The sequence below is a fragment of the Acanthisitta chloris genome, unplaced genomic scaffold, assembly GCF_000695815.1.
Source record: "Acanthisitta chloris isolate BGI_N310 unplaced genomic scaffold, ASM69581v1 scaffold9919, whole genome shotgun sequence".
Lineage (NCBI taxonomy): Eukaryota > Metazoa > Chordata > Aves > Passeriformes > Acanthisittidae > Acanthisitta > Acanthisitta chloris.
This window is the reverse complement of record NW_008690826.1, coordinates 914-13,762: the sequence shown is the minus strand read 5'-3', so window position 1 is coordinate 13,762 and position 12,849 is coordinate 914. Positions and strand designations below refer to the sequence as shown.

Sequence of the window (12,849 nt, the reverse complement as noted above, 5' to 3'; positions counted from 1 at the left end):
AGATCTGTATAAATTGCTTCTAAGCACTACCAGAAGTATCATCCAGGACACTGCCACTTTACTTTCCTAGAAATTTCAATTTTCATCACTCTGGGGAACAGAATGTCAGCCTATGTCCTACCACAGAGCCTCACCATCTTCTTCAAAGAAATAAATCTATAGTTTTTGCAATCCTATTCCGTGTAAGCCCTTCAAAAAAATAGGACTGCAGAGGTTTTTCCTTTTACATTTTTAAATGGACAACAAAAGCCATACTTGCAAAGCTTCTGCTATAGTATCTATTTGATACTTTATTTCAGATGTCAACTCCCAAAACACAGATTTCAAGTTGTTGCAGATTCAATAATGCAGCTTTTGTCATTGTGCTGTTTCAAAATAGCACTGGAAACCTCAATAAGCAACACAGGTTTGTCTGCCAAAAATCTCTTGTTTACAGCGTTGTCTCTTGGCACATTCTGACTGGAATATTATAATGTCTGTCATCTTCAGTTATGAGAGTCACAACAGGCCAGTCCTCCTCCGGGTCATTGGGGTAAAGTGTGATGAATTCATCAGTGCTGTATTTATAGAGTCGATACACTTGGATGGTATATTGCAGAGCATAAGCAAGAAGGAACATTTCCACCTACATTGGATAAAAGCAAACATATGTGTAAAATTTAACATACCCTTTACAAGACTTTTCTCACAAAAACACCAAACCAATTCTTATCAGATGTAAATTTTCAAAGAAAAAGACACGAAGTGAGAATGCATATACATGAGCATCTCTAGTTCAGAACCTCAACCATACACCTCTAAGATACCAGGCCTTTAACACGAAGCTCTTCGGAGCCACAATGGCATAGTAGGATACCAGTCCTATAGAAAAACTACTTTACACAGAGGATTTCACTTCCCAGCTGCCACAAACAGGTAGGAAGGACATTCTCTTGTATCAGTATTCATCCTGATAAGTCACTAAACCAGACAAGAGCAGGTTTCAGGCAACAACCCTTTCATTCTTACAGGATACTGTGAACTCTCCAGCCAAACAGCAGATGAAAACCCCTCACAAAGCCTGTTGACGAAGAATGAATTCAGAGAAAGAAGATGGAAAAATCTTCTATCTTGCCTACTACAGTGGCAAGCATAACCTGCTCTAAATAACAATTTACAAAGAATATTACTGAAATGAACAAATCCAGTCAGCACAAAAACAGGTGATACAGCTTCTTGACTAAACTGGTCAGCAACAAAAGTCTCCTAATTTAACAGTAACAAACTGTCTTATCTATACTACAGTTGCCTGATTTTTAAGACAATAAACAGAAACAGAACACAATACTTCGATGTTTCTAGTGTCTATGATTAAGTAGTGAATTTGAGTGCAGTATCCCACTTGTAAAGTATTCAATGGAATATTTTTTAATGGATGCTTCTAAAATCTTTCAGACTATTCGGCACATTACTACATTTTCTTTTGGGGCTTTTTTGTAATATGCACACCATTTATGCCATGTACAAAACAGTAATTGGCATTAGCTTATCAGAATTCACCAAGTATAGGTGCTACACATGATCTTCCCTTCATAATTTGAGTATTAGCTCTTATGAGGGTCGTTTTTCAAGAAAGCTAACAATTAACAGATTAATACAAGTGTTCTATTAAGAGAAAAGCCTATTTCCACAGAATGTTACCTGTCAGCTGCCAGATAAAAAGCAGTGTTTTAAAGGAGGGCCTTTACAGACTCCCACTACAATCAAGCAGTTCTCATATAGTTTTCCCAAGAAAAGACTAGACACTACACCACTCAGCTTAGCCAGACCAACCAAAGCTGTGTGATTTCTTAAACCACTTGAAATTAAAATCTCCGAAACAGGAAAATAACACTATAAGAACGATCTCTTCTTACTTGTTCCAGGCCTCCACTGTGCCCAATGTGATTCAAGTGATTATGCATTAGCTGGCAAGGGTTGCTAGATGTATCCCGTGCAAACAGTAACCAGGAGAAGACAGGCACTCTCCTTCCATTTTTATCATCATTGTATAATTCAATAGCAGTGTTAAGCATCAAAAATTTCAGTGCTTCATAGAGACTATACTCCTCCTCTTCATTTTTAAACAATTCATCACAAGCTTCTTGTTTCTCAATGGAACTCTTGATTTCACTTACACTCTTCCACTAAAAACAAAACAAAACAAAAAAAAAACCAAACAAAATAAACCCCATCACACACACAACACAAATCAACAGCTGTCACTGTGCAAGAGCTGCAAAAAGCCACTTGTGAGTTGTCAGATGTTCAGCACAGGCACTTGGAATTTAATTTACAAAGGGCTTTGTGCCTTTTTAAAACAATCAAGAATATTTCCACAGCTGTAGCCTTATCAAGGTCAGGTTGAGTTAGTCTGATTTTGCTTAAAATGGTCCTTAAGCAAAGTAAAAGGAGGGGATACTGGAAATTGTCACAAAGTGACAGAACGAATACTGTCATGGGGCAGTAAGCAATAAGGTAATAACTTTTTAGTTTTCTGTACCATAAATCCTACATCCTTCATATTCTTTACATTTCAGCTACTCAGAATGCCTATTTCATTCCAGCCCCCAAACTACTTGAATACAGCATTTGAAATACTCTTAAAAGCCTTCATAGAAAAGAAAATATGCATTCACAGTAAGACAAAGTGTCTTAACTGAAAAAAATGAAGTTTTGTAATAGGTTCCAGAGTTTCAAGAGGGGGAAAAGCATGGGACTAGGTAATGTAGGATGAAAACTACTTCTTAGAAATTACTTATTTTTTCTTTCCACCATATGCGCAAGGCAGCAACATCATTTATCCATAGTATACATCATACCTTCAAATAAATAAAATACATAATAGAATCATAGAATTTTAGGGGTTGGGAATGGACCTTACAGATCATCTAGTCCAAACCCCCCCTGCCAGGGGCAGGGACACTTCTCCACTAGACCTGAGCGCTCAAGGCTTCATCCAGCCTGGCCTTGAACACCACCAGGGTTCAGGCAGCCACTATCTCCCTGGGCAACCTGTTCCAGTGTCTCACCACCCTCACAGGAAAATACTTTTTCCTAATATCTAACCTAAACTTCCCCTCCTTCAATTTGTACCCATTGCCCCTTGTCCTGTCACTATAACTCATAACCAAGAGCCCCTCTCCGGCTTCCCTGTAGTCCCTTCAAATACTGGAAGGGCCCTTCTCCAGGCTGAACATCCCCAACTTCCTCAGCCTGTCTTGATAGGGGAGATGTTCCAACCCTCTTAACTTCATGGCCTCCTCTGGACTTGCTCCAACAGTTCCATGACCTTCTTATGTTGAGGGCACCAGAACTGCACACAGGATTCCAGGTGTATATAATGTGTAATAGAGGCAAAACATTACATTCATCATTGAAACATGTCTAATAGTTTTCTGCAGAGGTGCTTACAAATTATCCCAGCATCAGGCTATTACAAGTAGTGAAGGACCAGAAACCTCTCTCACATCTGAACATATTGTTTACTAGACCTTTTTGCAGTACATATACAGAAAAGTGACTTTCACTAGTGAAAGAACCCTTATGCTAAATTCACCACATCCAAAAACCTATGTCATTTTTCTTATTTGCAATTGGCCAAGAATAATCAAATACTTTTCAAACCTTTTTCCTTAGAAGTATTAAATACTCTTTAATTTCATCACTTATTTCTCCCATCTTTCTGCCCAGTTTCTCTTTCAGCTGCCAGTGCTTGATCCAGTCATACTTGCTCAGCAAGTTTTCAGGAAGCTGGAAATCGAGAGAAGAAAAGGCAGCTTAAGTCAAAAGTCTGGAAAGGAAAATCCACCAACTTGCATATTTTATATTTCAATTTTTTAAACATTTTGCACCTTAAAACTATCCCTCGTATGTTCTTCTGAACAGATGTCATAGATGACCATAATCAAACACAACTGGCTCTTCATAATATTTGCTTGATAACAGCCAGAGTACTGATCTATTTCTATTTCCGGATCTAACCAATATATAAGCACTAGAAAAATTAATCACCCAAGTTACTTATGCCCTTTTTTTCCCCTTAAATTAAAACAACTCCCCGCCAGCAGACAGATGACAGTGACTGAGTTATAAAGTGTCCCTGAACCAACAGAAGGCAATGTCCAAAAGATAATCCAGAAGTCTTGGTGGACTGCAAATTACTTCGTCCAGAAGTCACAAACTGTGTTTCCTTTTCAGGGAGCATAATTCAAGCACTCTAATAAAGAGTAGTAGTAGTTGATGCATCAGGTCATGTTTTAGCCTCAGAACTGCCTCTTTTACTGCTCACATGCTACATCTGCTTACTTAAGAGATTTTACATGTCTCTTTTGGGACACCCTAACAGTGCCATGTCCAGTTTTTTCACCCTCATCTATTAACCCATTTTACCACTAGAACTGGAAGAGCAACTTGTATCTCACAATGAATGAAGTCTTCAGCTAGAGCAGTATATTCACTGCCATTTTCATTTTATCAGGATTCCGAATTAGTAGCATGTTCACTTTAGTGGAAATCAAGTATGTGCCACTTGGACACAGACCTCCTCCCACCCTAGCCTGGCATCCTATGCTAACTGGACAGATAGAACTAAATAACCAAAAACTATATGCCAGTAACTTCTACAATGAGAAATGTGCAGGTAAAGACCATTTTAAAATTTAAAACAACAAAACAAATGAAAACCTGCAAAATTTGTACTGCCAGCTGTAGCCACATACATTTCTCTTATATGACTTCTGCTTTGATGCACAACAATTTATTATTTCAGTCAGTTCATTTTGTACTTGCACATCTTTTCCAAAAAGATGTTAATTATCATATGACATTTTCCTCTATGAATCAGTAGGAATAAAAAAGATGAAGATCATGAAAAACTACAAAGCACACCATTTTAAAAGTCTCCGTGCTCTTTAGAGGAGCACTGGGAAACTATGTTCTTTACTCTGATAATGTGGAAATGGCTGTCAGCTGGGATAATGTGCTTCTTATAAAAAGGAAACCATTTTGCAATGTACTTTGTGCTGCAGCAAAACACTTCACACAGCTATTTTTATCAGCACTTACGAAAACATATCAATAGATGTTTACTTAACAATCATAGTGACCACAGTAAGAACTTTAAAGATGACCCCTAAAGTTATACAGAAAAATAGTAAGAGCAGTGTGATTCTACCTGGACTGGATGCCTAGACATGGAGTCTGTGTCAGGCATTCACCACTTACACTCCCAGCAGCTTTTTGACAACTAGAACCTTACTCTTCTGAAGTGGGTCACTTGTATAGGCACCTCCCTACATGTTTCCTCCACATTCATTGATACCACCAAATGGACTTTGTTGACACAAAACAATTTCTGGAATATTCTTCTAGCCTTAGGAAGATACCTTGCTTTGCTCATACATCAATGCCCTATAAGAACTGTTCTTCATATCAAGCTGGAATTGTTCTTACACTTATTTTAAGTAACATTGAAGACACAGGTAATTACACACATTCTGAAAAGCCTACAGCATCCAATTTGGTATTCCACTTTCTAGGGAAACCTTATATGGCACACAAGAATACACATGGTAATTTTGAAAAGCTTGAGTTTTCTCAACTGTTAGAATAAATTGTCTGTATTTGTTGTTTTCACCAGCTGTCTTATGGAAAGCCTCTTACTGCCAAATTACATGCACTAAGAAGAAACCAAGAGGGCAAGATGAAGACAGATGAGTCACATTAGTCAGCACTACAGTAATATTTATATACATTATAAACTGGAAACTAAGGGCACCTGCACTCAATTCCAAGTTGAAAGAATCACTGTGCCCAAACAACAATATTGAACATTACAACTTCTCAGTACAAGGGAGATTGAAAATGAGCATATACAGCATAAGAGAGAAATGAGATCATCAAATTATCAAAGAGGTTAGAAAGAACATCCCTGTACTGTCAGAAGATCAGTTTGACATGTACCATAGTAAAATCCTCACGCTGCAGCCAGCTTGGTAGCTCAGTAGATTGACTCAATGCCTGGAAAAGAGTTGCTCTGAAAGCACAATAGTTATCACCTCGTATTCTCCTTATAGATGCAAACTTCTGAGCAACTGCTTCATATCCCTGTAAAAACACAAAATCCAATTAACATGAAAGAATTAATAAAACATTTTATGGGCACACACGAGTAACATAAAAGATACTGGAATATTAGCATCCAAACACCAATGCCATTTAAAAAAAAAAAAAAAAAAAAAAACAAAAAAAAAAAACAAGGTATTTGACCCACTACCCATTTCAGATTCTTTCATGTCACAAATTGTGCTTCAAAAAAACCTTTTAGTTCTTCTGAAAAATAAACAAGAAACTAAAGACATCTAAGCATATAACTGGTCAAGGTATATGTTTGACAACAGAACATAAATATGACTGAAATATGAGTGGCTAACTCACTTAGGTTTCCATAAAAAACAAACATACAAACACAAGATTATAAATCTAAAAATACATAACACTTAAAACAAGTTTCAGCAACAGCTTATGCTTCTTACACAATACATGTCACATGTAATTTGTTTCTGCCTCAGGGAAAATTTGTGTTTACACTCAAGCATCCTGACACTTGCCTCAGCACATTTGCTCCCTCCCTGCTGTTCCCATACACACAGTTTTAGCAGAAGCTACGTTGAAATGTAACTTCTCAGCTTGTCTCTTCAGCTAAACCAGCAAGAGCCAATGCCCCATGTGTCTTTATTTCTCCTACTAATCTCTTGAAGGTGACATGTGGATTTTTTTATTTATGTAAAGTACTTTTTAGGTTTACTCATACATATCACTGAACTGTGAATTTTCAAACAACAACACAATAACTTTATTTTACCATTTTAGCTTGAGATTAATATAAGAAAACTAGTTCAGAAACAGGGAAAGGAAAAAAAAAAATCAGAAAAAAATTAAGAAAATCCAAGTCTATTCAGTAAAGCTTCCCACCTTAAAAATCATTTAACTTATCAATTTTGGTGACTTGCCTTCCATAAAAAAATTGGTAATCTGCTCTGCATTTCAACAGTCCACAAAATTAGCATTTTATGTCCATAAACTAAATACAAAACTTCAACTGAAAACAGTAACTAAGAACACCACTAATCAAACCCTCACACTATCAATAAGTAGCCTTATTAAAAACACATTTGGAACGAGCACAAACGAAAGCATCTTCCAGTTGTCAGCCACTTCTCAGGTCAGACAGTGTAAAACATTGATACTGTATTTCTTGTTCTAAAGATTGATCCCACAGGAAATCACCTAGCAAACATACAAATGAAAACAAAAAGCCTACTGAAATTCAACAAAAATAGAACTGCTACCTTTCTCATCCTTTTTGCTACTGGTGTATTTCCTCTCCATTCTCTTCTGCAATACTCCATGATGTCCATTTCAGGGGCAACACTTAGTTTACATTCTGTTAAAATAGAGTATGTAACATTATACAGAAAACAGAACAAGGTAGAAAGCATATCAAATTTCTAAATACATGATCACTTTAAAATGACATTGGTGCCAACTGGCAGCAAAACTAACAGCTACTAAGTACTTATTAGTATGGGAGAGGAAGAGACTAGCTTGCTCTGAAAATTACATGTGATGAAAAATCATCATGTATGCCAACAAAACAGGGAACACTCTGCTCCTCTCTTCTGCAAGTATTAATTGGCAAAGAGTAGAAATCAGCAACCTATTTCTCATTTTCTTAGCAATCAGAAAAATATTTGACACAAGTTTCCCTTTTTCATACAGCAGACAGATTACAAGGGACAAAGATGATAGACCTTCCTGGATAAGTCAGTAACAATTGCAGAAAGAAGAAAACCAGTTTTGTCTTGGAATCCCAACAGCCTTCATTCCAAAACAGATAGCACTGAGGTTATCAAGGGATCCCAGCAACAGATGCTGCTGTGACAACTATGAATCAGTAATTTTCAAGCACGTTACTCATACATAGGCAATGACAAGTGTCCTTTCCAAAGGATTCACATTCTCTTTCACAAGTTACTTTACAGTAACTGCACAAGCACAGGGAATAACGTGCTACAAGCAACTAATTTTACATAAAATTGATCTTTTTGTGAATTAAACTGTACAGTGCACTCAGTTCTGCTGAAACTTCTACTGCAAGTAACTAACTTCTACTGCACACAGACACCTGTGCACAAAAGCCCTTGGAAAGGAGGGTGTCAAATAAACACAGTGAATTGTAACACCACAAAGTTAGGTTGTACCTGAGGAGTTTGTCTGACAAAGTAGCATTTTCTCTCTCTCTATTTCTTCTGCATCTCGATACATGTCCTCCTCACTGCAATAAAAATCAACACATGCCTCATGTAACAGCACAAATCTTGCACTCTTTTTCAACCTTTTTCCCTGCTTACAACTCAGGCAAGTATTAAAGTCTTTCTACAATTATTTTTTTCAATTCAATTTGCTTTCTGTCTTACACATTTTGATAGAACCAATACAAGCTCTCAAAAAAAGAGAAAAGTTAAAAAAAGCCTCTCAACTGTTCCCCTCCTGTATCTATGACACCTCTGTTGGCAATGAATCGTTGTCTCAATTATTCTTCTCTGGTTTGATGGGTACTACAGTCCCTCTTGTATTTCTAAATTATACAGTATAAATTTGCAGAAGACACAAGCCAACATGCCTATTTGCTGAGGATATGAATAATACAACCTGTGCATGCAGCTAAGAACACATTACTCAACAGAGCTTTGTATCTACACACCACTGGGACTGAGCAACTTGCCTAGTAGTAAGCGGTATACACAAAAGAATATGATGAAAAGCAGCCAACTACCTGCAGTTGGTTTGAATGCTACTAACCCAAAGTAAAAGTTCTAACAGGATGCAGACTGCACAGACTACAGGCTAGCTGAAATCCAGACAAACATTTCTTCCTCAAATAGTATGAGCTTTTTGGTCAAGCTACATTGCGTTCAGAGTCAATTTACAGACGTTGTGAAGTTATGGCCATGAGGGGGGAAATCATGGCCTACAAGAACATTGTTTCTATGCATAGCCTAGCGTTAGCATGAAGAGATCTCAAAGCTTGGATGCAAACATTACTGTTGAGAACAGAGCTCCAGACAATGTTCAAAATAAATGGCTGTAAATTGCACATTCTTCTCAACGTGACTCTGAGTGGCATATGGCATATCATTACATGGAGCAAAGAAACATTTCAAAAACAATCAGGGTTTCACAGTTAAAATACTTCAAAAAAACCATGCACCATCAAACACATTCGTACCCTTTAGGCTTACCACTAAAAGAAGCTTACATTGAAAGTCTGTATTTTGAAGAAAGTACATGTGCAGAAGAAGGATATAAGGTTATTATTCATTGCCCACTACTATTAGTAGCTTCTAATCTACTACTCAAAAAAAGCACAAACCCAAACAGCGTGCCTGCAAAAGACCAGAAAAAAATTAAGGCAGTGGTTCTGCCCCATCTTACACCATGAAGAAAGAATAAGCAGTTGGGAAGACCGCATGAAAGGCTTTAGGGTAGCCAGCTGGTAATTAGATTACTTTCATTAAGCCTGAAAGGATACACTACTAAATGATGGCTCTGTATTTCTTTTTCTCTACATCCAAAGCAGCTTACTCAGGCCATTTGCATTTATTCCCCTGAGAACAAAAATATGTTGAGTATAAAGACCAATATAGGTTAATACCAAGAAACCCATCTACTGTGATGTCATATTCAACTACGGTTTAGCTTTCACTCAAGTGCTCAAGTAGCTTAAAATCTCACTTTTAACAATACTAAATCATTATTAATTGAAAAAGAAACAACAGATATAGTAGATATTAAACACACTACTCCATAGAAAGTACTACCTGCTGAGGAGTAGAATCATAGAAACACTTGTTTCAAGTCCTTATCCTTGTTTCAGTGTTGCACTGGACAAAGCCTAATTTCTCAGCAGAGTTTAAAGCCCACTAAGGGCTGTGAAGAATTCCAAAAATACTTAATAACCTTGAAAAGACTGTGGAAAAAAAACCCCAGACAACTCAATACCTGACAACATCAATCTCCAGCCTAGCTTATCTATAAGCCAGGTATTTAAAATATAAAGTGACAACCTCCTCCTTCCTCAAAGCATGAAGAAACCTGCTGCTACAAGAGATCCCAGGGCAGGCGTCAGGGCAGGGGGAACTGCCACTTTGGGATACAGCCTGTGTTTAGGTTACAATGCACAAAGAGAAAAAGTGCTCAACTGACAAAGCTAGTGAGATGACTCACTCATAAAAGAGGAAGATTGGTGTGTTCCTTCTGCAGATATTATTACCCCTTCTTCTTTCTGGGAGCTGACAAAACAGAATAAGCCACAGACTGAGAACGTGGCAGATGAACATCCAGGGTAAACAAGGTACTGCAATTCAACAGAGTTGTTCTGAAATCAAGGAAGCCAAGAGAGGTGCAATCCAACTGTGCATGCACACTCACTTCGGAGATGAAAGTGCATCGTAACATTGTTCTAGCAAAGCAACTGTTAAGCAAATCTGTGGAAACAAGAATGTGGGAACGAAATCCTTTCCCCATTAATCTTCACATTAATGTTTGATTAATAGAGTGAAAATAAAGTAATGGTGGAAAAGAATAGTTCCATGAAAACACATGCACAAAAGTAGTGCATAACGTTGCATGTAAATAATTAAATTGCTGAATTAGTAAATCAGGTTTTGCTGAACTAAAGATACCAAGGGGGAAAAAAAAAAAGTCAGATTTTACTTACAGTATCCTGTGCTTTCCATTTTGAAAACAACAAAAAACTCCCAGATCACCAAAAAAACCACTAAACCCCAACAAGTTAAGATGACAGCAAGCAAAACTAAACTGGAGAGAAGGTAAAGGACTATGAGAAAAATATAAGTAGTTTTGCATTCATCAATTTGAAGGACTAGAACTCCCAGTATTGAAGAGACCATACAAAAGCAAAAACAATGCTTAAAGTCTTCTGTTTATTATCATGAAGAGATGAATATTTCTTTATGTCAGATTTAACTCTTTGCTATTAAAAGTTCCTGCAAAGGAATATTAGATCAAATAGAATTAGTATGTCATGTAGCAGCAAATTTAAAAATTCAGAAGGCTAGAGATCCATATGCACCAGGCTTTGCCAACATAAAAAATACACTTTAAGCATATTTATATCAATGAGTATTAATGTAAAATGTGTTAATATAATAAACTCACATCAACACCTTAGTGCTTAAATTACAGAGTAATTTAAACATGAAATAAGATTTTAAAAGCATCCTTGAAAACATCTACTTATTTATTATGACTTTCACTAAGTCAGCACTTATTGTACATTTTGGATGTTGTCCAAAATAGCACACTAGGTACCTACAGAAAGATTAATTTTTTATCACTTTTTTCTTACTTTATTAATGTAATATTCAACAACACAAACCCACTCTTAAGAGCATTAATTTTGTTTTCAAAAGTTTGGAATATCTTTTTCTAAAACATTCATAATTATTTCTTCCTCCAGATACCAAATATTCTTTTAAAGACTTCTACTGTCAAATCTGTACCACACTACTCATTTTTTCACTTCAGCCTATAGCAGGTTTACAAAAAAACAACCAAACAATAAGCTGAAGGATTGGGATTAAGAAAAGTCTTCCATTATTGTCAGCACTGCACCTGCCAAAGCATTCACAGAGACCTACTTTCAGTTCCTAGTTTCCCTTGCTCTGAATCCTACCCTTAATGTCACATCAGTCATTCCCTTAGATGGAGAAAGAAACCACTAATAAACTATAAAAATAAGCAATTTATCTAAAGTGAAAGTGGCCTTCAGATTCTAAGACATGACATTTAGACCTGTTTCACTAAGACATTAACTAATTTTTCCACAAAACTTACCTTTGTGAGCTGCATGTCCCGCTTCCTCTGTAGAGAAAAGCTGTTAGAATGTTTTTAAAAAAAATCAATAAATCCTTACCTCTCCTCAGATGACTCCACTGCTGGACAACTACTAGGCACAGGTAGATATAGTTCACAGTTTCTAGATGCATCTTGATCTGTCACAAGTGACTTAATCATGTCTGTCTCCTCAGGTCTCCCACTACTTCTGTACGCATAGTCTTCACTTACTTCAGATGTAGCTTGCTCTTTCTGGTCTGTAGCTGCATTTGCTGAAGCAAGTTCCTCAGAAGTGACACCAACTTCCTTTTTACGCTTCATCAGCTGTGTGGCAACACTCTCTTTCTTCTGTACTGAACCTGCAGAAAGGCTGGTTGGTTCTGTCATCCACCCTTGAAAATTATCCTGGCTTTGAAGAATGGAGAAATACATGAAGAGCAACTCTCACAGAAGAACCAAAGCACATGTTTTAAGAAAATTACAATATTTTAATAGATAGGTTATATTCTGACAATTCAGAGGGTACAAAAATTATTCAAGAACAGGAACAAAATCCAGAACAGTTTGGTGAAATAAGACAGCACCCAAGCTATTTACAAACTCATCCCTCTGACAAGTCAATTCTGTTTCTTACCAAGGCCAAGCTGTGTCAGTTCCTCAAACACAGCCTGCACTAGAATCAGTGCCCTGACTGAATAGGTGCATTAGCACCTAAAACCCCAAGGAGTAACAGAAACAAGTTTCAGCCCTGCAAGAGAAGGATTATTACAAACCCACCTGGTGCTCATTGAAATGACCATTGCACCAGGACTATCGCTTAGTGCAAGAATTTCCAATCTTTGTGTCTTCCAATATGATGCCCACAGTATCAAGACATGATTTCTACAAACCATACTAGCAAGCTCTCCA

At 37.0% G+C, this 12,849-nt stretch overlaps 1 protein-coding gene across 1 annotated transcript; it reads right to left on the bottom strand.

The window, feature by feature from the left end:
• Positions 1-315: 315 nt before the first annotated feature.
• OTULIN (OTU deubiquitinase with linear linkage specificity) lies at positions 316-12,327 on the bottom strand. Its single transcript, XM_009081980.1, has 7 exons — positions 12,020-12,327; positions 8,283-8,356; positions 7,371-7,465; positions 5,983-6,126; positions 3,646-3,771; positions 1,896-2,165; positions 316-625 (listed from the first exon to the last, which is right to left on the bottom strand). The coding sequence occupies exons 1-7, from the start codon at positions 12,325-12,327 to the stop codon at positions 431-433; spliced, it is 1,212 nt and encodes a 403-aa protein (XP_009080228.1). The 3' UTR covers positions 316-430.
• Between the last annotated feature and the right edge of the window lie 522 nt (positions 12,328-12,849).